Below are 26,244 nucleotides of genomic sequence, written 5' to 3' on the forward strand. Positions count from 1 at the left end.
AGGATCGAAATAAGTGGAAAAACGAATGTGATTGCATGTGATTGTGCAACTGTGTTCGTACACCTGAGGATGACCTCTTGAGGTCGAAACATGTAGTGTGACAATAATAAAAACGTGTTGTGTGGTCAGTAAAATTAACTCTAATATTGATTAAATACACAACAGGATGCAAGAAACAATTAAAGTTCAATAGTCGTATCCTGCAACAGATTTATAACGGTCTTACTGTTACTTGAAATCACACACGGAGTCATCTTTTTGCAGCCTAATTCCTTTCTTGCTATTCTGCAGCTACCATTTCCATAGACTCATCTCACTTCAAACCCAAACTCATATCTCAGCAGGCTGGGCATCCCGAAACTTGTCTTTTCACTTCTCAACTACCTGACTACTCCAACTTAACTGTTCTGTTCTGCCAAACACTTCCTCGTAACCACATTGCACTAACCTCGTGGAAAACATGGCCTCTATTGTTAATGAGGCTTGTTTATTGGTCCATTACCTAGCAGTGGACATCCTGTTGCATGAGTGTGTTTCGCGGGAACGTGTTTACCAAGTCATTGCTTAGCAATGACATTATGTATGAGTACCACAACAAGATGTTCCAAAATATACTTATAAGATGATCTTTCAGCAAACCTGCATTCCAAGGAAGATCTCGCTCGTGGAGAGTCAGTTTCTGCCTGCCGCAGCCTGGCTCTGCAGTGCAGTGATGCTAGTGCTTTGGAAGCTCTGTTACAGCATCTGTTTGATGTATTCCATGGCTCTGAAGGAAAACTGACTGTAGCAACTCATAAGATGAGTGTTCTTCAGGTAAGCTGTCCAGCTTGTTTCTCATTATTCACAGAGGGCAGTGGTTTGTTAGATTGACATTACTGTTGTATGTTCATTATTCTCATGACAGACACATTTTATAGGTAATTTGTTGTCATTTTTTGACATTTTTAGGTTTAAGGTCATTTTTTCATTTTGGGGGTAATTTTTTGGTAAATTTTTGGACTTTTAAGGGCATTTCTTGTCATTTTTGGCCATTTTAGGGAATTTTTCTTCGTATATTTTCTGAAATGTGAATAATATGGAAGCGAAGTGTTCTTTCTCATTCTCTTTTAGGTCATTTTTTAAATATTTTCAGGTCATCAAAATCCGGGCCCTGCATTTTACATTTTTGGGTCATGTTTTAGGTAATTTTTCTGGATTTTTTCAGCCATTTTGTAGGTCATTTTTTAAATATTTTCAGGTCATCAAAATCCAGGCCCTGGTAATCATATTCCATTGAATTTGTGCTAATAGTAAAACTCACATATAAGTTTTTTTGGGGGGAGGCAACAGTGGATCTGAACACTAAACTGAGGGAAGTGCTAAATGGAGGAAATTTTAACACCGAGAATATTGACTTGGGATCAAAGAAATTGAAACATTGAATGAGGGAAAACTTCAAATTTTAGGTATGTTAATTGGAGGTTCCATTGTAATATTTTTGAGTGAACCATTCTTCTTCAGGTAAAGGAAGTAACATCATAAACCCATTCACATTTACAATAAGTAATCATAGGCACGCGCCTGTTAAACCTGTCATATTTGTAGTTTGTCACAGTGCTTAATTGTTTAAGTGATTTGTATTTTGTCAGGGTGCAGGCAGTGTGAGTTACAATGCAGTGACCGGCAGCAGTGTCCACACACTGGCTACTGTTGCAGCACACCACTTTATTAAAGTGCTGGATGTTGAAGGTGAGAAGAATGTAAGCATTTTTCTGTGGGCACACTAAGAAGACTGTATGCAGTAATTATACATAGCTTGTGTACATGTGTGTATGCTTCAATGAGGTCTGATGTTTTATTCATAAAATTAACCGTTTTGGAACCAGATTACAAAAAAAAATTATTTAAGATGTCACTACGTGAGACACTTTCCTGCTTTGAATGTTAAAAAGAATGGTTCCAAAATGTTTCCATTTCATTTATGTCTAATACCCTTTTAACTTGTTTCTTGTCTGAAAGGATTTCCTGCCTAAAGAGTATGTAACAAATGGAACAAGACTAGTATTTTGCACACTTAATACAATTATTAAAATTTGTGTATTTAACTTCCCAGGTTTGGCTAACCTGTTTCCTACATTTCATTTCCTTCAAACGTGCAGTGATCAGATGATGCTCTGGTTTCACCTCCAGGGTTAACAATTGACATAAAAATTCCCATGATTGCCCTTACCCTTTTTCTTTTCTTCCATTTAAATTCCAGTTTTGTAAAAATTTTTCTGAGAGACATGTTTTCTCAAAAAGTTGTCAACTCATCCACTCATAAGCTTGACACAGATGGCACTCTCTTCTCCATGTATAAACACTGTGATGTTTATGTTTTCCTAATCACTGCTGCATTAAAATCATTGATTTCACATGCCATCTTCATGCAGTATTGGCATTATTTATTTAGATCTTGAAATGAGGAGCTGTCTTCTCCCATGTCAGTGTTCTTTAACTCTTGTGAAATTTTCTCAATAGACGTAGATGAACTTGTGTTGCCCTGCTGCTCTTTTATGCGCCATGCAGTTGTGCCTCTCTCAAGAAGCCACTAGCTTTGCAGATACTCAAGAATTTCCTAGGATTTTGTGGAACCCAAAGGTTTATTACTGTCTTCAGAAAAACCCCCCACTGGTGGCTGTCCTGAGCCACATCAGTTCAGTCCATACTACCCCATCTTATATCTCTGAGATCCATCTTAGTATTGTAACATGTATACCCATTGCTAGGCAATTGGTCGGTAAACACATGCACGCAACAGTAGGATGACTATTGCTAGGCAACGGGTCACTAACACATTTCCTGCAACGATGAAGACTTCTGTTGATAGTCTTCGGCACAGTAAACGTGCCTTTGCAACAATAGAGGAAGCTGTATTTTCTGTGTGGTATGTGCCATGTGTTCTGACAAGTGGCATGTCAGTTTGGTTTATTGATAGGCATGTGTAAAAAAATCATAATTATTTGTGTTGTATCTTCTTTCAGTTCATGAAAAGACCCTGATTCAAGCTTTAGAAATGCTGTCATTATGGTGTAATAAATTCAGCAACGAAGTGCCAAATAAAATAATGGATTGGTTCAAGGTACAGTATTCTTTACTTATTTACGAGAGTTTGTTGTGTTTATGCTGTCTTGTTTGAGCAGTGCAGAACAATATATGCAGCCATTTTTACAGAAATGTGGGTATTTTTGGGGAGTGAGTGACCAAAGGAAAGTTCCTTTTGCATTAAAGAGGTATAAATTTATATACAGAAAAGTGTTTATATTGTGTAATAAGATCCCACATCACAGGAAGAACAAAGAATGTCACGCATCTGGCTTTGTATGGNGCATTTTGTGGTTATATGGGGAATGGGGTCTACTGGGTACATGACTCTGCCTGTTGCATGGGAAAAACTTTTACAGAAGCCCAGTACAAATTCAAAACAACACATTTTCACTTTATTTTGTTTGTGGAAGTCTTCCAATGTGACACCAGAGTGATGGATGGAAGATTTCAAATGCATTTATTGTAATGTGATCAGAAATTCAATTGGCCTCTTCTGTTTATTGGCACCTACATGAGGAAGGATAATGTGTAGCACTGCCAGTGGTGACTGGGATAACTATCACATGGTGGGTGAACATGTGTGTATCACAGATTTGTTTTTAAATAACTAAATATATATGACCAATTTTCTTTAAATATTTTGCTGGTTGGATAGGAATTCTGGATGCTTGGATATGAGATAATCAGGAGTGTGTCGTACACTAAAGTGAGTATATATTAAAGGATTTTGTATCCCTGGAAGCTTGTCAGCTCTGAATGTGTAGGCAGCGTAGTCCTCTGAAATGTTGGTGTCTTTCACCCTCTATCAGAACTCAGATGGCCATACTCTGAACAATCACCACTTTGAACCCCTCCAAACATATGCAAAGCATCAGAAATGTAATGAAACTTTTTTTTTTTTAAGGATCCTTCTCCAGTTACTTTTCAGATGCACTGTGTATATTTCAAACTTGGACCTACATTTTATCTGATGCATGAATGTGCATTGAACTGCTGATATCCAACCTTATGGTCTGATTTATATGACTTTTCTCATGTTTATAAACCACTGTTGGCCTTATGACAGTAAGCATTGCTGGGTATAGCAGGTTGGTGCAGCCCACTTCAAATTAAGTAATGACCTGTATGCAGCCATGATTTGAAACAGGTTCCTCTTAACTTATCTAGGTTACTTGATAGTAGATTTAATTTTATAAGAGGAGATAGCCTGATACTGCCTGCTTATGCTGGTTCTTGTTTCTTTCACACCTGAGTCATGTGTGCATGTAAATGAGTAAGATTTTTACAGTTTTGGTGGTTATGGGGGAGGGACAGCCAGGAAGTGAAATGTACAAAACTGTAATCTCACCTGTTTAAGGCGAGAATATAGATGCAGTGTGTCTGAGAGCATACTGCTGAGGAAGGTAATTGGATCCAGGAAAGAAGAAGTAACAAGGGACTGGAGAAAAGTACATAATATGCATTTTGATAATTTTTATTGTACTGTAGATGTAAGGAGCTGGTATAGTGTAGTCAGTATAGCGACTGGCTGTGGGCTGGATGACCGAGGGGTCAGAGTTCTGAGTCCTGGTAGGGTCAAGAATTTCCTCTTCTCCGTGTCATCCAGATTGGCTTTGGGGTCCACGCAACCTCCTGGGGTCGACTCAGCCTCTAGCTGAAATGAGTACCAGGAATATTCTTGGTGGTAAAGGGTGGCCGGCACATAAGGCTGACAACCTTAGCGCCATCTATGAGCTGATTGTCCAGAAAATGTTGGAACCTCAACATCTCACAATCCTATGGGCTTCCATGGCCTGTTACAGGGATACCTTAACTTTTTACTTTTACTGTATATGTTAAGGTGATTTAATTAAAATGAATAAGATGGGTAGGGCTTGCAGCATTTCCAAGGAAATGAGAACTACATAGAGTTTGGATGGAAAAGCTCTGGAGGAAGAGATGGCATGGGTACAAGATGTAGATGGGAGGATAGTGTTAAAATGGATCTTGTAGAATATAGTGATGACTGATTTGAATAGGCTGAGGATAGTTTGCAGTGGTGGAGATGGCATTCCTTGATCAACTGAGTAACTTACTGTTAATGGAAGTTCCTGTACTGTGGAGTTAAGTAGATCTGAAGGACTGTATTAATCCACCTTGGTTATACATTTATTTCTTGATAATTTGCAGAAAGGTCCTGGTTTGAAGACATCAACAGCAGCTGTGCGCACAGCATACATTGAATGTATGTCAGCTTGCTTTCATGGAAATACATTGGCCCAAGGGGTTGAGCTTATTCCATTTCTGCTGAAGACAGTTGAGAGAGCAGTTGGTCAACCAACACAGGTTTGTTTCTGTATTGCAGAACAGTACAGTGAAACATAGTGCAGCAGTGACTTTAGCATGATGCTTGTTGTAATAGTTTCATGAGTGGCATTTCATTTCTGGAGTTCAGAAAGGAGAAGAAAACTTTACAGCAGATGTCAGTTTTTTCAGCTATTCAGACATTTTTGGTCTGAGGTCAGTTGTAGTTGATGTGCCGAGAGTTTGTTATATGTAGTTCAGTCTGTAAGAACTTGAAAATGAATGTTGAGCTGTCTCAGCAGCACTGGAGACCAGTACGACCTATTACTCCTTTCTTATCCATTAGTATTTAACAGACCCACACATTTATTGATATATAAATTAGGTTTATGATGACAGTTTGAAGAACATACTCTTAGAAATGTTACAGTTCAGTTCAAAAACTGAAGTCATTATTTTTCTAAGAGGTTAAATATGTTCAGGATACAAAGACACAGTTTACCTTCATTAAAACAGTTCTCAAATTTGATTGTTTGGGTGTGAAATGTGATTCTTACTGTGAGGGAGGAACATAAACTACACATATATGAAAACAGGATGCTCGGGAAAGTATCCAGTTACAAGAAGTGAGAACTTATTTGTGTGTCACCTGATTGTTGAATCTTGGAGGCTGTGTTAGGTTGAGCATGTAGCTAGGAGAGGTGACAGATTCACCACAGAAGTTCCAGAAACCTCTTAGAAAGTGACAACTTTGAATAGAGAGGATGAGATAGGTAATGTGAGATTGGCTGAGGATTGTGTCCAACGACAAGCTTTGATGTTATGATAAACTTTCAGTTTATACTGTCAGGCATAGGCTGGTACACATGATGAAAATGACTGGATTTATTAGCTCTTCAGTTACACACACTCTCTTAATCATACTTAAATGCATGCAATACAGTGTTATTGCTGATTCACATGCACTAGGATTATCTGTTTCCACTAGTTGTCTCCTAACAATGGATCACAATACATCCATATGAAGTCTGCTTGTCTCCAGTCACTCTCTACTACTCAGATTTATGCACCAGGTGCCCTTTACCCCCAGGAAGATTCCTGATACTCATTTCTGTTAGAGGTTGAGTTTACCCCAGGGCCGTAGTGTGGCTGGAAAGATTAGGTCAACAGAAAAATCCAATGAAATTCTTGATGATGACCCATAGTTTTGCAACTATTTAAAGAAGAAAAAATCTTGTCCACCATTTGGGCAGCTAGATTACATATTCCATTTGACATGTTTCCACTGTCAGCAAAAGCAGTTATCATAAAGTTCTTGAAGTTTGAGAGTGAAAAATTAACATTCAGATCAAGATTTTTTTCTCTTGATTCCAGGCTGAAAATTTGAGACTCGCACATGCCCAGTAATTTTATCTGTTTTATGTAGATGAGAAACTTGATCTGTTATGCTGTGGGAAGACTCAGTTGGGGGTGTTTTGGAACAAACTGCTGAGGAGAACGTTTGGACCTAGGAGAAGGGAAGTAACAGTATGGTGGGGAAAATTCATTGTGAGGAGCCTCATAATTTGCTCTTATAACCTAATATTATTAAGATGAAATAGGGGAGTTCGAGGGGAGTGAGACATATAACATGCTTCGAGAAGATGTCGGAGTTATACAGAATATTGGGCAGAGAAGAGAATAGGCCACATGGGGAAAAGATAGGCTTAGATGGTAGGATAACATTAAAGCATATCTTAAAAATAATAGCATGGGAGCGTATGTGAATTGGTGTTTCTGTTTGCTCAGCCGATCTCCAATAGGAGATTTTTGTGAACGGTTTTGGTTCATTAAATGTCAGAGCATATCTTGACCAGCACCCTTCGAAGTTTATTGTATATTTTTAATTGGTGTTATTACATCAACAGGTTCCTCTTTTGACTGAGGCCTTGTGTGCTACCTGTTTGTTGCTAAAGATGGCATCAGCTGACATTGGTGCTGACAAAAAATTGGACAGCCTTTGGAGTGTAGTACTGGACATGGACAAACAGCTTTTTGTTTCTGAAAAATTTCTTACTCTTGCCTCTGATGATGGTATGTACAATAAAATGGGTTTCAGGTTCTAAGATCAGGTGGAACCTCATCTAATTTTTGTTGTGGGTTCAAACCAAGCACCTGCAAAATAAAAATCAAGAGTGATACTGCTATGTTATACTGCTATGTTTTATACTTCATTAATGCAGTATGATTTCAGTTTCTCAAGGAAACAACTTCCAGAGATTCACATTACTGCTGTATTGGTAGTTTCCAGCATGCAAAACAGCACCATATAAAATATCTGCACGTGTTTCTCTATTATTAGCCTTCTTTCCTTACTTAAGGAAGAGAGATCGCCATTCTTTTTGTCTGCCTGTCTGTGTGCTTTCCTTCTTCCAGCTTTAAATGACTTGACTTTTTGTAATGAAATTTGGAATCTAGATGTATTTATTTCCATCAGCACAACGATAAATAAATTGGAAATACAACAAAGCATGATGCTATGATACACTATTTGAAAATTGGTATGATTTTTCTGCTGTTGGAGACCACCAAGCCTCACACATATTAATTTTGTACAATCAGTTTTAACAGCAAAGTGGAAACGTGAACTTGTTAGGTGGGAATGACACAGTTGTGTCATAATATAGTATCCGAAACATGTGTGGTAATGGGTCTTCAAGAAATATGCAGTGTGACAGATGTAAATATAAAACAACATGGTAGCTCTGCAAAATATGAATTTATATTTTAGCTTGGAAGCAGTAATTAATGAACCATTGGAGCTAAGAGAATGAAATGTTGTATGAAAACTATTTTATAATCACTCCGGCAAATGAGGCTCGAAATGAAGTTTTAAATGAACAGTTACTGGTATGCTGGTAAATCGAATGTAAACAGAACCTGTGGACCTATTTAAATAACAAGTTCCTCCAAAAAATATATAAATAAATAGAGATAACAACAGTTTAAGAATCTGTAACATGTTTAGCCCATTCTCATCACAGACACTTTCCTATGCTTTGCCTATATTGCAAGTGGATTTTTACCAGAATGAAACAAAATGTTTAACATTAATACTTACAGGTGCTGGTTAGAAATTTGTCCATCAAGTATCAATAAAATACATACACAAGTTTCAGAAATGTCACTATTGTCAGATGTGCATTGTCCCAGAAATCAACAAAGCTCCTTTGGTTTATACATTTCATTAATTTTGCAAATGCAAGATATCCCATTATGTTTTAATGAAATTAAGAGTGGAATCTCATAAGTTAGTGAATGCAGTAATTAATCCACAAGATTTAATTAAGATCCATTTAGTAATTCATGGACTAAATATGATGATGGATAGACGTGGCCTCTCTATCATGTGTTCATTTTATTAAGTTAAACAGATGGACATTTAAGAAATGCAAATCTCTGTAATCACAGTTGCTGTAGTTTGAGAATCTTGGCAAGAGAGCAGTAAAACTACTAGAACCAAGCATGGTTTTTGTAACATGAAGTTGGTATTCTTGTTTCAGCTCTGTTTCATGTGATGCAGCTGTGTGAACGTCTTCTTCTGGATCATGCTCACAGGCTAAATGGGAAGGCTAATCCCCTACACAAAGGAATAATTTTTTGTTTGACTGCTCCCAGTTCTTCTCTAAGATTACGTTGTCGTTCAGTGGTGAAAAAATTGGTGTCTGTTTTGGGGGGAACCCAGCTTGCACGTTCTTTACTCAAGGAATTTACCAGATTTCTAGAAACAGCCAAAATCCAGTCTGGAGAAACTATTCAAGAGAGTAAAGATGGACCAGACACAGGTTCAGGTGGGGGTGGGGGTGGAGGGGAAATACCAGCGAAGGTGGCTGTTAGTTGCATTACCACGTTCTGCTCGGGGAGCAACATTGTTCAAGAAGATGCTCAGTTACTTGCTCTGGATAGTCTCCTGTGCTGCCATCATCCTGCTATAGGTTTGTACATATAATTTAATGATATTTATTTGGGGTCAGAGTCACTAACCTATGCAAAGGATGAATTATTAAAGAAAAAGAAAACATTTATCAGCCACACTGGACGGTGTTGACAATCTTTTATACTGTGACATGTTGCACTATGGATGACGCCCCTCCCTCCCCGCCAGCCGTGACGTGCTGAGCGGAGCGGAATTGAGCCGAGTGCCAGCATGCTGGTCGCTATGCAAAGCAAGTAAACACCAGTTGCTAAGCAAAGCGAGTAAACAGCGGTTGCTAGGCAAAGCGAGTAAACAGTGGTGACATAACACGGGACGCCGCAGTTGCTACGTAGCCATAAACAACTCCCAGCAGCGTTGCTAGACTATCGGCAAACACAGCGTCAGACAACAGTGGGGCCTATTACGTAACTGTTTTCTGTGTTGTACGTAACGGGGCTAAATAAGGGGCAGCGAAGACTATTCAAGTTAGTTACGAGTTGGCCAGGGAAGAGTATTCAGTCAAGTAATTGTAATACTGCAGATAGCAGTAGTTGTCAGATTGTAAACTGTGTGATTGTATGAGCAAGTGTGGAATAAAATTTGCTATATCCAATAAGGCGTGAAGTTATTTGTCGCGTTATACACCCAACACGTGACAGTACTATTGCTAGTGTGACTGACCAGGATGAATGAAGTCAAATAGAGCAGTTATTGTCAGATCCTCAGTAGTCACTTATGGGCATGTCGGATCTCTGTCCATTTGTCTATTTCACCATAACACCACTGCTCACTGCCTGCTCTGCCCTCTTTTGTCATCTTATCTCTGCCTGCAATGACTTGTCTTCTTTTCCTCACTCACCTGAATTACAAGTGACCTACTGCTGGCTCACCATTTGACTCATTACCAGACTCCACTGACTCGATCTAGATTCCCTGCGCTGTCAGGTTCCTATTTATGCCATGCTGCCTCTTCTTGCCATCTGCTTTCAGCTAAGACTGTCGTGTCCAGTCTTTCCAGCCACTTGTATGTATGTAACAAATTTATTAGTGTACTGGTATCTATGTGAAGGAGACTTGATGTTTCAACCGAAAGAGGGGCACCACCCCCATTCCGTGTTCATTCCTCAAATGACAGAAAAACTGATAATTCAGTGGCTTCCGTGTCTTTCTATGAAAGAGGCACATTCTTATTCTAGCTTAAATGTGAAAACTCTCAAAAGAATGTGGACCTAGTGGTCATACATGGAGACATGACCTTTGATGTGTTCATAATAAATGTAGCTGATTCTGCAAGGAATGTTTGCTGTAAATGTTTACTTTTATTAACCATTTGTGCCTCCAAATTACATGGCATTACAACCAAGACCATTGAATGCTTTATAGTCACTTCTGGGTGATCCTCAGATTTGGCAGAATGAATATATATAATTTTTCTAATATGGTGCAAATAGAATTTTGACTATCGCTTTCAGTTCTGTCCAGCTACAAAGTAGGGTATAAATACTTCGTGCATAGGAGCTTGATACCCATGTTTTGTAGTTGAAATTTGTGCTGAAAGTACCTGAGAGCTCTTTTTATCAGTTGCAGCATCACCAAACTTGTGGCTGAAATTGCTGAAATATTTGAAGCTAGATCCAAATGAATTCATCAGAATCTTTGAAGATAACATAAAGAAAATCTTGATTGAAGAATATGATGCATCTCCGGTAATTATTTTTTTTTACTGCTGTTTCAGATTTTGAGAAAATGTATCAGTCTGAGTCAGTTTCATGATTGAAATTATTGTGTTAACTGAACTGTGCTGAGATTAATGTGACCTCACTTTATATTGATTATTTCTGTTCCAGTGTTTAGAGAACTGTCTGCGGACAATAGCGTGCGTGAATCCAGACATCATTCTTCCACTTCTAGTTATGTTTGTGATCAGACATTTAAGTGATACCTCTATTCTGCTTGTTACTGAAGATGAATACTTCACATTCCTAACGCCGGAAGGTGAACTTTATGACAAGAGCGTAATATCTGGGTAAGATAAGTGAATGAGCATGTGTCAGACTTATCATCTGGGGGAACATACTGTCTCACATCTTTGTTAAAGTATGCCGTCTTATTTTATTACATAATTTCTATACTTTATTTTCCCAAGGAAATGTGAACCATGGCCCATTGAAAGCACAGGCTAATGAGATGTAGTATAATTAATGAAAATTGAGATTCAATTTTAGGCTTCTGAACCAATTGCTATGGTTCAATTTCTGGAACCCTACAATGAGCTGTAAGTCTTCCAGCCTATCTCGTATTTACAATTCAGGTATCATTACTGTAGTTGCTAACTGACTTTCATGAGATACTGTTTGAACAACACTGTAACAAAGCATGCAAAAAGAAACTGTAATCTATGACAAAACTTGTCATATTCCTATCAGTTAGAACTCCTGTGATAAAAATATGATTGCAGTGAATTCATTTTGTGATGATTTATATACCATATTGAAGTGTTCAAAACAGATGTCAATGTAATGTCGTGAAACTTCGTCTGTGACATTAAGAGAAGTACAGAGACAGGATATTTTATAGTAGAGGGCTGAGGAGAGTGTTTGGACCGAAGAGGGGTGAAATGATAGGAGGTTGGAGAAAACTGCATTATGAGGAGCTTCGTAACATGTACTTTTTGCCAATTGTAATTGGAATGATCAAGTCAGTGAGCATGAGGTATAGAGAAGAAGAATGAATCCAAGGTTTTAATGGGAAAGCCAGAAAGAAAGAGACACCTAAGAAGACCTTGACATAGGTTGGGGGATAATATTAAAATAGATCTTAGAGAAACTGACTAGGGTGACATGGACTGGATTAGTATGGCTCCGTATAGGGACCAGTGGTGCGCTCTTGTGAACATGGTAAAGAACCTTCAAGTTCCATAAAATGTTGCAAAATTCTTGAGTAGCTGAGCAGCTGGTGGCTTCTGAAGAAGGACTCAGCCCCATGGAGTTAGTTTGTTTAGTTAGTCACAGTGAATGTGATCTGTAGTTTGTCGGTTAACATTTTTAAGTGACCTGTTTTATATATAGTATATATATATGCACATGTCTAGAGAGAGAGATTACTTAAAAGTTTCTTGTTGCTTTCTAGCTTTCTGTACATAGGTAAGTCAATAAGTAAGTTACAAATGGATGTAGAACTTAAACAAATAAGAGTAATGATTTGAAAAAAGCTTTTATTTCTCAACATAATCTCCCTGTGCATTGAGGCGCATTCCCCATCATTTCATGCTGAAAACCAGCAGCATAAATTTCTTTGGGCTGCTGTCAGAACCAGGCGGTGACTGAGATCACAAAGGCATACTGCTCACCGCATTCCAGCCTCAAGGACAAACCGTAAATGCTGACTCCTACTGTAACATTCTCAGGAAACTTCGTTAGGCCATTCAATGGAAACGACTAGGACTCCTCACCAAAGGTGTGTTGCTCTTGCATGACAACGCACGTCCCCATACTGCCAACAAGACAAATGAGACGCTGCAAAATTTCAAGTAGGAAGTCCTCGAGCATCCTCCGTATATCCCCGACCTTGCTCCAAGCGACTTCCATTTGTTCAGCCCTCTTAACCATCGTCTTTCGGCTGAACATTTTCCTGATGAAGCTGTAGAAATGGAAGTTACTGCCTGGTTCCAACAGCAGCCCAAAGAATTTATGCTGCTGGTTTTCAGGGGCTTTTGAAACGATGGGACAAGTGCCTCAGTGTACAGGAAGATCAAGTTGAGAAATAAAAGCATTTTTCAAATCAGTACTCTTATTTGTTTAAGTTCTGTATCCATTTGTAACTTACTTATTGATGTACCCTCATATATTGATGATTGTACTGCTGTGGGGAATGAGATTTCATTGAAATTCATTCGTTAGTGTCAAGAGATGGAACAGATGGGCTGACATGTTCTCATTAAGCTTCCATTTCATTAATTCATACTAAGCAAGTGAAAGGGGCTGCACATATTGATTCTTTATTACATCATTTTGAAAGTGCCCATCCAGCAGCTACAGTAATTCAAGGATGTAGTTAAACAGTATGCATCAAAATATTTAAAATATGCACTCACAGATGCCTTTCCCCATTTAAGTTTAAGATTTTCTGAGAAAAGTGTGAGTTATGCCAGAGAAAGTGAGACATTTGCCAAACTGGCAGGTTGTTTTTGGGTTTCTACCATATCTTTAGTATGTGTTCCACCCATAACATAATTTTTTTATTGTGTAGGAAGGATAATGAGAACGAACTGAATGTGAAAAATATGAAACGAGAGAGTAAAGTGTATTCATACAAGGAGCAGTTGGAAGAGTTGCAGCTCCGAAGAGAACTGGAGGAGAAGCGTAGGAAACAAGGAAAATTGAAGGAACCTCAGCTGACGCCAAAACAGAAGGAGGCTTTAAGGCTGCAGTTGGAAAAGGAGAGTGCAATACGTGCAAGACTGACTGAGGTAACCATGGGACACATTTTTTCTGTCTTTCTGTATTCAAATCGTTATCCCACCACCACCATCACAGATTCAGCTGTTTACACTCTTCTGGCTCGACATAATAATTCTTAAGATATCGTTTCTTTAAGAATTTTTGAAATAGCAATTACGAAATTCGTTAAAGCTTCAAGTTTGAAAACGATTAGTCTGCTTTGGGTGCTTCTGTGTTATATGCATGAGGATAAGTTTTAAAGTAAGAGCCATTTTGTTATAAACAAAAGAAAGCTTTATTCATCCAAATAATTTTAATGTCACTACTAGATACAAAGTATGTTTATTTTTCTATGTAGTCCCCATTGAGATTCAAGCATTTGTCCAGATGTTGGACAAGCTTGATGATGCGCTCATCATAGAAGTCAGCCACCAGTCCATTTAACCAATCTGTACTACACAGTGTTATCTCCCAGAAGACAGAAATCTTCATTAACAACCACTGTGGGAACATCAGATCCTACATGTTAGAGAGAGATTTTTGTACAATGGAGCAATAAAACAAACTTTTGTTTCATAGCATGTTCGGTAATCTTTCCAGTTGAATAAAACACTCAAGAATGTGGTGTCGATGATAAAAGCAGCATTGGATGGCAACGGTCAAGAACTGTCGCTGTACTTCCGAGATCTCCTGCCGTGTATTTTGAGGGATCTGCAGTCTCCATTAGCTGCACCGTATCTTTCTCCATTGTACATAGAACTTAGGAAATGCGTCTTCTTCACCAGTGGGCATAAATATCTAGGTAAAGCCTGTCAGTTTCTTTGTTATTATTATTATTAAAGCTAGGAAGTAGAGTGTGAGGATCTGTCTCAGTGAAGGCCCTAGTAACCAAGGTAATGATCCTACAGGTCCCTCAAAAAGCACACTGTGTTATATACGTATGCTGAGTGACCTTTAGCTTTTGAAAGAGAACTGTGATGCATGGAAAATAATTGATTAATTGATAAATAAATATAGAACTCCTAATATAGTGTTTGTTCCTGATTGTTAACTTTCCACTCTTGTTTACAGGTGAGCTTATTGGACACGTGACTCTCCGGCTTCAGGCCCCGTGTTGTGATCTTGATCCGTGGTGGGAAGATGAAGATTTAAGTGTAGCAGTGTGTCGCACCATTACAACACTGCATAAGGCAACTGTGAGGCCACGACGAACAACAAGCCCCGATGCTTCACCAACTTACCTGACAGCTCCAGCATTCTGTTATGTTTTTCCTTTGATACGTTCTGCTCTGCTGTCCACTTTGGTAAAGACAGATGACTCATTGGTAACTCTTGGGCTCCAGATAATTTCTGAACATGCCCAGATGAGAGGAAATCCAGATAATGCTCAAGAAAGAGATCTCCATCATCCCAGCTTGCTTCCAAGAAGACATATGTTTGAGCTCCTTATAGAAATGATCAGTGAGTCCTATTTCAATTAACACAAATTGTTGCTGCATGCCTGTATGTATATCTCTTTGTAACAAAGTTTAAGTAGCTGCTACACTTTAAGTGATGCAGTAAAAATTCATTGTTTTGAACTGGCTGATAACCTGCGACATATTTTAATGTACTGTGTCATGTAGACCGTTGCTTGGCAACAACTGCAAAGCAATCAAGACAATGGCCATTTGCTAGGAACACCTTAAATATGCAACAGTACTGGAGCCACTGATAGGCAGTGGCCCATTCACAAAAGTAGAGGTACTGCTGAAGTGGTGTTTTCTGTGTGGTCCACTCCAAGGCTGTTTCACCCAACTGACCAAGTTCAATTCAGTGAGTGCAATGCAGCGGATTGGAACAAGTTGGTTGGTGGGTCAGGAAACAGGGAGGTGAAATATCCAAAACGGTTTTCTTAGTATAATTGAATCAAGCCAAACCAAACCAGACGTAATTTGACATATCCTAACCAAACCAAACTTAATTTGATATTCATATTATGTGCAAACTGAAGGATTCATATGGAGCTGAACTCCTTTATTTTTCAGATTGGCACTATTCTGAATCATTTCATTCATTTATCCTTGTACAATGTGTAGGTCGTACCGGAGGCCGCATTCAGCAGCAAGCAGGATCTGCTCTTCTTGATGTGGCAACATCAGGCTCTGGAGCAGCTGGCTGTGCAAAAGCTAGTGCTGATGAAATTGACAGTCTGCTTGCTGCATTGCAAAATCCATCCGCAGTTGTGCGAGATGCAGCTCTTAGGGTGAGCGTGATACAGATATGGTTCTTGGCAGTGGATACTCACGTTCCATAATCACTGTGTTGAGATGACATACGATATACCAAGAATCACTGCTTTTCTTTGAGTAGAAAGGAAGAAGACAAAGTGATGAAGGGGAGGAGGAGGTGATAATTTTTAGTTGTTTTCATGAAGATCAAACAATAAAATTAAATTGAATGAAACAGTTGAAGTTTATTCTACTTTGCATTATTTACTGGCAGGGGAGAAGCCCTGCTGAGAACACAGATACCATAAACAAGCAGTTTTGTCACTTCAGAATATTTCTACAGGACTCATGTAAATGTTTACCATTGGTGAGAATGTTTTAGTTACTTCTGGAAGACAGCCTGTTTACAAACCATGTGATTTAAAAAAAATGCACGTTGTCTTTTGTTAATACAAATGGCGATTTTGAAAATATTTTGAAGAAAAGTTGTCTCTGTGCTTAGCCAATTAAGCAGTACACCATGCAGATGTGTGTACGGGAGTGGATGTATAGATCCACGTTTTGTTGACCTTGGCACTAGTTGGAAGTGAGGGGTCTGCTTAGTGCTGCGGCTGCTGTACCTCTGAGAAAGAGCCTCCAGTACCCATTGGATAGGAGGCTGGGTGGGCCTCAGGGCCAGAATGGATGACATGGAGAATAGAAAGTTCTGACTCCACAGTCATCCAGCCCATAGCTAATCACTATCCAGGCTCATAATGTGAATATAGATAGTTGAAAGTATTATCTGCATATTCCTGTGCTCTCCATTCAACTGTGAGGTTTACTTGTGGTTTTTCTTGTAAAAGTATTATCTTATATAGATTTGTATAGAGGGTGCATGCTGACTTGTTATCCAGTCATCAGACTGTTGAGACCAAAGAAAAGGAGCGAGAAAATTTTTTGTAGAAGTCTTTAATGGCTGTGGGGATTCGTTGTGCTGACCATGTGACACCCTCTATCTGCAAAAGTTCGCACTAAACTTCGCCAACAAGCGGCGGTCGCTCGGTCGGTATGGTTCGCTTGCCAACTGAAATCACAGAGCGTTTATCATGATGTGTTGGATGAGTAGCATACTAAGGCAACATAGCAGTGGTATTGATACCAAGCCTTGTTCAGTGACTGTTTTGCTCCATGTTATGTTGTAGGGTCTGATTGCTATGGTTGGTGCCTTTCCAACTTTGAAAGCTGATTATGATCAAGCTTTGCGGCTTATAAGAAGAATTTGGGTGGCACAATTTGATGTTTCTGAAGAGAATAGGTGAGAAGTACAGAAATTTTATTACACCATTACTTTAATGTAATTTATTAATGATGTACTTAATTCCAGCCATTGAATGGGACAGTGCAGTATTGCTTTAAGTGATACTTTTTTGCTTTGATGTAAATGTGACTTGACTTTTGAAATGTGACCTACATATGACTGTGCAGTACAGGTGTCCCATGTTATCCGTGATGTCACCTTATCCCATTTTGCTATAACATGATTTCATTTTTTAATAAATTGGTGCTGTGATGCATGAAGTACTTGTGATGACATGACTCACAAGCAATTTGGGGTGGGTGAGTTCCTCGCTGTGCATTGTTAACATTGATGTGCTCAGTCATCTTATTCTCTGTGCAGTTGAAGTTTGTGCAGCAACTCAAATGATATTTTATTTTATCTCTGTAGTTTTGTGCAGTCTGTAACTTAAAACAAATAATCATGAGCAAACATGCAAGTATTAATAAAGGTGCTCCTGGTGGCAAGAGGCAAAGGAATTCTGTTACCCTTTTGAAATTATGTGTGATCAAGAGGTGTGAATATAAAAAATAATTTTGATTTGATTGATAACAACACAGCATGCCTCGAACATCAACAGGACGACACTAAAGAATCCTATTCTCCAAACAACAGAACCACAAGGCGGTAGACGCTTGGCTTCCTTCGAAGAGAAGAAATAAAAAGAACACAAACCAATTTGGTTTAAAAATTTTAACAAAATCTTCTTAAACATACTAATTGTAATTTATCAGTATTTTAATGTAGTAGAACAGGCTGCTGTAGTTGTTAAAAATATTAAATTTTGTACTCATTATATTGTGATAACATTGTATGTATATATTAATATTCAGAAAACGTAATAGTGGTTTCTAATTGTATTTATATCCTTCTGAAGATGGTCTGTAAGACTGAGACATGTTAAGAATAAAATATTAAAAAGGAGAAAAGATACTGAATGGAATTAATTAACCTTTTATAAAAAATAATGGTTGGCATAGCCATCATCACAGGAATTCATGTACTGACCAAGAACCATTAGCAAGCAAGATGATAAAATTAACAAAAGGTGTTAAAGTGCAACAAGGATGCTCCCTGAGTGGGTGGAGCATTAATTCCAATGTGCCATTACTCTTTCCATCATGGTCATTTGTGCTGAGGCAAAGAACTTCTTTGACAAGGTGAATGCTATTGACCCATATCTGAAAGTATCATTGCTGCCATTGCTTGGTGGTTTCAACATTTTAAAGGACACCACAGAGTCCCCAGCCTTAAGTTTACATGTAAAAGTTGCAAAGCCAGTTAGTTGCAGCCTTCAGCTACTATAGGTGAGCTTGCCCAGCCTGATTGTATGATCATGCTCTTGTCTCTTCATCTCCTCTGATTAGTATTTTACAAATTGTAAAATAAATAATACTAATATTAATAAGGCCGGTCGCAGTAGCCGAGTGGGCTAAGGTACGTACTGTCTTCGCTCACTTGGAAGCCGGGATCATGGGTTTGAAACAGGAAGGAAAGGCTGATGGGTGCCTGGGGAGGGCAGTTATATCCTGTAGATTTTAATTTGGGTGTAGTGGTGTTTACATGTGACATTAGGCCACTGGGACTGCTGCATCTGCCCAGTCACAGTTATGGTAATTCTAAAGGTTTTTAATGTGTTTTTTTTTTTATGTACACTACACTTTATGGTGCTTGTTTCAGGTTTATATATGGTCATACTTATTTTCTAGCTTAGTACCAGGCTGATGATTTCATATTGTATTACATTAACAGATACCCACTTTTCACTTATGCCGTGAATTACAGGGACCTGGCTGTCAAGTTGTGGGATGTAGCTGAGTTGCAGCTTCCATCAGCTTTGTGTGAGGAGTTGCTAAATGATGTGATCCACCCAGTGGATGAGATTCAGCAGGCTGGAGCCCAGGCCCTTGCTGCATTGCTGAAACAGGAAACAGGCTTCATTGATTTTGTGCTGGAACGGTTGCTTGCAATCTATCGTGAAAAACTTGCTGTAAGAAACATGGCTGTCTTTCATGTCTTAGTGTTTCTTTGAAATTGTAGAAAGCATTATACACATCTTCCATATTTAACTGCAGTAGTAGAATGTAAGATACAAAGTGGGCTTTTATGAACATGTATGTTCCATGAAAGGCAGAAAGTTTCTTGTGTAGCTGAGCCAGTATTAGCTTCTCAGGAAGGACTGTTCTTCATGGAGCTACTTGTAGTTGCAATACAGAGCATCAGTTCCGTACTGATATTACTGAATTAAGATCACAGAGATGGAAGATGCCGTACTGCAGGTAGTGATGGAGTGTATATGCAGTGAAAGAGCTACTGTCAGGCACACCAGCCATCTGAGCCGGTTGGTAGGAGATGGGACTTTCTGCAGGAGTAAAGTTTCCAGTATATAGAGTCTGATGACTTTCTTCCATACAATATCAGGGTTTACAATGGTTGGAGCTTTAACTCGATGCCCAGAAGTATCTTTATGACTTATACTTAGACAGAAGTTAACTTTACTTAATATTATCGTGTGTTTGGAATGTAAAAATAAGCGCCCAATAAAAGAATTCGTTCTGATCCGAAGACCCATGCAATCAATTCGTATGGTGTCACACAGCAGACACGTTACAATATTTTAACTTGTGTCTTGCAGTGAGATAGACATTTTGTAAAAGATGTACATTTCTTACCGTTTTAGATTTTGCCTCCGAAACTGGATAGTTTTGGACGCATAGTGGAACAGCCTGTGGACACATGGCAACCGCGCAGTGGCGTGGCTCTTGCACTTGCCCAAATTGCACCCCTCCTAACTCCAAAATCTGTCTCCCATCTTATCACATTCTTTGTGTCAGTGGGGCTTGGAGATAGAAGCCCTGAGGTCAGAAAAAATATGCTGGCAGCAGCACTAGCCGCAGTTGATCTACATGGCAAGGTGAGATACAGGATGTCCTGCTACCCTTACATTGCACTTGTCGGTTACTACTCCTAAGGTCATGGTGTAATTCATGGGTTTTGGTTTCATTTTTAACTATAACATTAGTAACTTGTTACAGTAAATGAATGAGTCATTTTGAATGTGACCAGAATATTAGAATGACTTTGCCTTGCATGGAGTTGTCATTATTTAGAATCTTATTGTGTATCAGCTTCAGAGATTATTTCTAAGATGGTGTCAGAACCCAAGTATAGCATCATCTTTCTTTAGCAATGATATTGTATTGTCGAGAATATATTAGGAAGAGAGAAGAAAAAATAAACATTTTTACCCTCTGTTTGAAGGTGAGAAAGTGCCTTTAAATAATATGAGAATCAGTAAGCCACTTAGGTAATTTGCAGAAGAAATGTAGTGAAGTCAAATTTTGACTGGATTAGTTGTTGATATTTTGCTTTTTGTTTTTCCTGTAATGAGTGCATGCACTGAATCACTGGTGAACATATGCACGGTATAGTAATCTTTAGAGAAAGCCACTGCAAGGTTTAATGTTCCCTTATTTAGTGCTGAATTTGTATTGTCTTGGTTCAGTAAATTCAATACTAAATATAATCTGTTTAAAAGATTTTCTTTATTTAATGCTCTTGCTAAGAGAAACCTTAAATATGTAATTTGTTGCAAGTTGAGCATCAGTAGCTAAACTTCACCTATTCATGACACAGTACACATCCCCATCTTAAGGGGATACTGGCTTGGTATTATGTACAAATTTTATTGCAGGAAACTGTAAACAGCCTCCTTCCTGTTTTTGAGGACTTCTTGGATAAAGCACCAGATTCCGGAAGTTTTGATGCCATACGTCAATCTGTGGTCATTCTTATGGGTTCCCTGGCCAGGCATTTGGAACGAGATGATCGCAAAGTGAAACCAATTGTTGGGAAACTTATTGATGCTTTGTCAACACCGTCACAACAGGTATACAGTCACTTCCCTTGCTTTTGTATTATGACAGATGCTGCCACCCCTCATGCCATATGTGGGAATCAATTTTTCTCTCGGTATTAAATTTGCTTACTAGAAGAGCCATGAATTTATCGTCTGGGTACTTTCCGTGCCTATAGTAGTAGGACTGTGTGAAATTAAATATCTCTTATTGGATTTTGACATTTCTACAGCAGTTACTGTGAAGGCTACTATCTTGTGGGATGTGGTACCATATAGTCTGATGATAGCCTATCATATGAAAGATTTGGAAAGTTTGACTGCATATTGCTGCAGGAACCCATAGTTTGAATGCATTGTACCTTTTAAGGAACTTGTTTAGACTACATGCAGGTTTAAGTGATATCCAAGATATCCCATCAAGAACAGTTGGAGGGGGGGTTGATGGCTGGCAAAGTGAAAACCTAGTGTTGCTGATGATTTTGCTGTAGGATTAGATATAAATTGCATATACATGTCAAGTATGGTGTGGATATATGAAAATTGTACTTTAATTACTTTAAACAAAGAATGTGCATTTTCACTGTTACTCATAAAAATAAAGTAACTGACCTTTTGTGATGACTGCCTACAGGGGATCTAAATGTGGCATTAATTACAATGTACTGTAGAGAAACATGCTTTTTTGTAGGTCCAGGAGGCTGTGGCTAATTGTCTCCCTCCCCTGGTTCCTGCTGTCAAAGATGATGCTCCACATTTAGTCCAGAAATTGCTTCACCAATTACTGGAATCTGAGAATTATGGAGAGAGAAAGGGAGCAGCATACGGGTTGGCAGGACTGGTTAAGGGAATGGGCATTCTTGCCCTTAAACAACTTGATATCATGAATACTTTAACAACAGCCATTCAGAACAAGAAAAACTATCATCACAGAGAAGGTATCAGATTCTTATTGCCTCTGTAATATTTGTTATTAATAAGAATAAAATGTAGTTGAAAGGGTAAATATTATTTTCCCTTAAATTTGACTTGCATATTTTATAAAAATCAGTAGATATTGAAAGCCAAGAAAAGAATGGTTCAAAAACAACAAAACAACAAAGAAAGAAATTAATTTTGTCTTGATCCCCTGTAACAGGCCGTGAAGGCCCGTAGAGTTGTGAGACATTGAGGGTCCCAAATTTTCTAGACAATTTGCTCACAGATGGTGGGGAGATTGTCAGCCTCAAACACTGGTCACCGCATTTACCCCACCCCCAGATGATTCATGGCACTCAATTGTATCTTGATAGGTATTTAAAAAGAAAACAGGTAAGGAATGTAGTTCCATGAAAAGCAAGTAATATTCAAGAAATAATTATCAATAAAGGAACAGGGTATAGATTAAAGATATGTGCAAAGTAAGAGTCTGTGTAGACTGTCCCTGTTGATCAAAAGTCAGGAAATTTCACTGTTGGGAAATGAGAGCATTTTGAAGAGTGTTGTCTCCTGGGGTGTGACTATGTAGTCTTATAGAAGTTTACTGATATTTTGGAGGGATGGACTGCCTCCATCTTCATGGTTATGGAGTAAACCAAGCAAGCAGCAGGAAGCCTCTTGTGAGAGGTGGTCTGCATGTAAGGTATAGTGGCCACCCAGGGAAGTGACTTCTGTCTTTGGAGGCCCATTGTACTGTTAACCATTGCACCAGAATGAATCAGGGCAAACAGTAGCAGTAACACACATTCCTTCTCATGATCACTGCATATTGCACGTTACATTGCTTCGATTGCTACCACCATTTCTTTTCTGAGGGTTGTTTTGCAATATCTGTGCTTGGTTTCACTTTCCTTCCTGTGGCTCAATTTTTCATGGTGTTTACTCTCAAACCACTCCCACTGCTCCCTTCCTAAGGTCACTCATCTCGAGCAGTTCCCTCATAAGGTTTGACCCAGTCCAGGTTTATCACCATCTTCCTTCTTCTGGTTGACGCAGGCCAAAGTTCCAAGGGTGGTCACTGCGCCTACCTATATGGCTCTTACATTGTTAGTGCTCTCTTTTTTCATTTCAGAGGGAGCTGACTGCTCCACAATGTCCTGACACTCATTTCCATAGTCCCGGATATTCTCTGTAATCTCCAGTCCTAAGGTCTCTCTGAAGATCTTGTTAACATATCCCATGCTTTCCAGTCATAGCTGCTGGTTTCTGCTCCATCCTCTGATGCCGCTGATGGCTGTCCTCTCCTTCCTGAGACGCAGTTGCTCCTTAATGTCTTGGACCGTATTCCATTGCTGCCTTCCTGGCACATCTGTTGTCACCTCTTGAGCATTTGTCCTTTAGGGGCCCTTCTTGCAACAGTGTTCCTGCATGGTCTCTGACAATTGTGTCCCTTATGCCATGCAGGAATGGCACAGCGGCAGGTGGCAGCTATCTTCTTCCGGGACCCACCATTGCCCTGGGTCCTTTTCTGCAGCTTATGACACCCCCCTGTGGCTAGATTCTGATCTCCATGCCACTTCCTCAGTGCTCTGACAGTTTGCACTGTGGCCTCTTAGAGATCTCATGCACCACCTTTGACTCCATTTCTTCTGGATTTGCCTCCAAATCTGTGGGCTCCATCTTTCACAGGGAGGCCTCCATTATCTCTAGCTGGGAGTTCATCTTGGCCATCATTTCTTCTTTCATTGCCTTAGATTTCTGCAGTGGCTTGGTTGGTTTTTATTGCTTCTTTTATTTTTTTATGTTGCTGTCTGCCATGGCTTCCATTTTGGCCAGCATATCTTCTTTCAGTAGTTGTTAGTTGGCTCTCATTTCTTCTCGATTGGTTCTCATTTCAGCCAGGAGGCATGCCACCATTTGTTCCGCTGCCATAATGTGGCAATATAATGATCAAAATCCAATGCACTTTCCTTCTGATACAAGTTTGTCACGTATTTTATGAGTTATTATAGACGGGGTTTGGATTGGATTTATTTACCACTTACACTCACAACCTGGAAGTACAAGTAATTACAGTGCTGTCGCTGATTTCCACACTTTACAAATCACTAGCAAACACTAAGTCTTCTCAGCCTTCATTAGTTGTAACTACAGCATACATAAAGTCGTTTCACGGCCCCACTCTTGCAGCTGACGCTTTTCTTCACAGCTGGACTTTCAGTTCACAACTAAACTGGATCACCATCTCTTCTCATCCTGTGAAGAGCTCAGCTGAACTGACAACCCTGAACTTAACTGAACTGCGCTCAGCTGGCCTGGGGTCCTGGGTGTATAGCTTCTGGGCAGACCCAAGAGAAAACACCTCCTTTTCCATTGTAACTGTATTGTTGTGTGTCTTGTTTTTGTGGGAATTTGTTTATTGAACCATTACCAAGCAACACATGTTCCTTCTAGCAATCATTGCATAGCAGTAGTACTACATATTATGATACAAATTAACTGTGGTTATTGTGACATTTAAACCCCAATCACATCTGCAGGCTAGATATGTGTGAGGAAGTTAAATGACAGCCAGTAGAATTTAGAGTTGATGGTATGCATAAATATATGTAAAATAAAGGTAAAAGTTGTCTCTGTGCTTAACTAATTAAGCACTACACCATGAAGGCATATGGTGGAGTGGATGTATAGATCTACGTTTTCTTGACCTCGGCACTAGCTGGGGGTGAGTGGTCAGCTTCATGCCTCAGCTGCTTTACACCCGGGGATAGAGCCACCGGTACCCATTGAATAAGAGGTTGGGTGGACCGCAGAGCCAGTCTGGACAACAAGGAAAAGAGAAGAGAAAATTCTTGACCCTACCAGCACTCAAACTCTGACCCCTCAGTCATCCAGCCCGTAGGCAGTCGCTATGCTGACTGCACTATTCTGGCTCTCCAATATAGGTGCAATACGTTATATAGAATAGTTGCATAAATATCACTGGTTTCAGGCATTTAGTAGCATAAATAACAGTATCTGTTTTATACCACTGAAAGCATTGATGAAGCTCCTCTGAATGTCATACAATCTGTGTGATTTATGATTTGTTACATGTATGCATACACAGCAGACAGACATGATATGTACAGTAAGTGTAAATAATTTTTAAGGTCAATGTCTATTGTTGGGGGCACGTGGTAACATAGTTGGTTGAGGCACTGTGCTACAAACCGGAAGGTTGCAGGATCGAATCGCTATGAGGTCATTGGATTTTTTCAGTTTACCTAATCCTTCCATCCGCACTATGGCCCTGGGGTCGACTGAGCCTCTAACAGAAATGAGTACCAGGAATATTCTTTGAATGTTCTTGAGGATAAAAGGCAGCCAGCGCATAAGGCTGACACCCTTACTGCCACCTATGAGCTGATTGTCTAGAAAATGTGGGAGCCTCAACATCTCACAACCCTATGGGCCTCCACGACCTGTTACAGGGATAGGGATACCTTTACTTCTTACTGTCTATTCTTGTTACATAATGTGTCTACTGTTTCAGGTGCGCTGTTTGCATTTGAGATGCTTTGCAATATGCTGGGCAGATTGTTTGAGCCATACATAGTCCATGTTCTGCCACACTTGCTGTTATGTTTTGGAGATGGAAGTCAGTATGTCCGTGATGCTACAGATGACACAGCTCGAATTGTCATGAGCAAACTGTCTGCTCATGGAGTAAAATTGGTGTTGCCATCTCTTCTGGCAGCCCTGGAAGAAGATTCATGGAGGACAAAAACTGGTGAACATCCTTTTATTATTTGAATTCTTGAAATTCTTTTTATTGCTGTCCATAGTGCCTGCTTAAGCTACTGGCACCCCAATTTTGCTGTTCTTGCAGGTGACCTTTTATACCACATTTAGGAGAACTGGTCTCGATTATGTTCTTTTCCTGTTCCTGAACAGTTTTGAAACATCCCAACATGTATATTGTGGTTGAATGATTGTCTTATAATGTATATCTGTTAATATGGAGTCATTTTTTCCTTGATAAAGTTAGTGCCAGGATTCTGAGCCATTTCCAGCCTGTCATATGTGGACGAGCATGAAATTATAAGGACATTACATGATATTTATTTTTAATTTTGTAGTTTGCTTCATTCGATTTATTGTTCTCATCTGAAGGACATTACATTATATTTATTTTTAATTTTGTGGTTTGCTTCATT

The 26,244-nt window shown here is 39.2% G+C and overlaps 1 protein-coding gene across 1 annotated transcript in view; it reads left to right on the plus strand.

Annotated features, from left to right (window-relative positions):
- The window catches only part of LOC111871801 (eIF-2-alpha kinase activator GCN1), a 66,095-nt gene that overhangs the window by 9,492 nt on the left and 30,359 nt on the right, over window positions 1-26,244 (plus strand). Inside the window, exons 6-23 of the mRNA XM_023865157.2 lie at window positions 635-813; window positions 1,629-1,728; window positions 3,003-3,100; window positions 5,236-5,391; window positions 7,257-7,422; window positions 8,892-9,323; window positions 10,886-11,010; window positions 11,152-11,330; window positions 13,553-13,772; window positions 14,344-14,545; window positions 14,815-15,204; window positions 15,822-15,988; window positions 17,138-17,250; window positions 19,057-19,261; window positions 19,952-20,185; window positions 20,966-21,160; window positions 21,819-22,065; window positions 25,581-25,817. Coding sequence (XP_023720925.1) covers window positions 635-813; window positions 1,629-1,728; window positions 3,003-3,100; window positions 5,236-5,391; window positions 7,257-7,422; window positions 8,892-9,323; window positions 10,886-11,010; window positions 11,152-11,330; window positions 13,553-13,772; window positions 14,344-14,545; window positions 14,815-15,204; window positions 15,822-15,988; window positions 17,138-17,250; window positions 19,057-19,261; window positions 19,952-20,185; window positions 20,966-21,160; window positions 21,819-22,065; window positions 25,581-25,817 — 3,645 coding nt within the window. The remainder of the gene's footprint in view (window positions 1-634; window positions 814-1,628; window positions 1,729-3,002; window positions 3,101-5,235; window positions 5,392-7,256; window positions 7,423-8,891; window positions 9,324-10,885; window positions 11,011-11,151; window positions 11,331-13,552; window positions 13,773-14,343; window positions 14,546-14,814; window positions 15,205-15,821; window positions 15,989-17,137; window positions 17,251-19,056; window positions 19,262-19,951; window positions 20,186-20,965; window positions 21,161-21,818; window positions 22,066-25,580; window positions 25,818-26,244) is intronic.

The sequence above is a fragment of the Cryptotermes secundus genome, unplaced genomic scaffold (assembly GCF_002891405.2).
Source record: "Cryptotermes secundus unplaced genomic scaffold, Csec_1.0 scaffold873, whole genome shotgun sequence".
NCBI classification, from domain to species: domain Eukaryota; kingdom Metazoa; phylum Arthropoda; class Insecta; order Blattodea; family Kalotermitidae; genus Cryptotermes; species Cryptotermes secundus.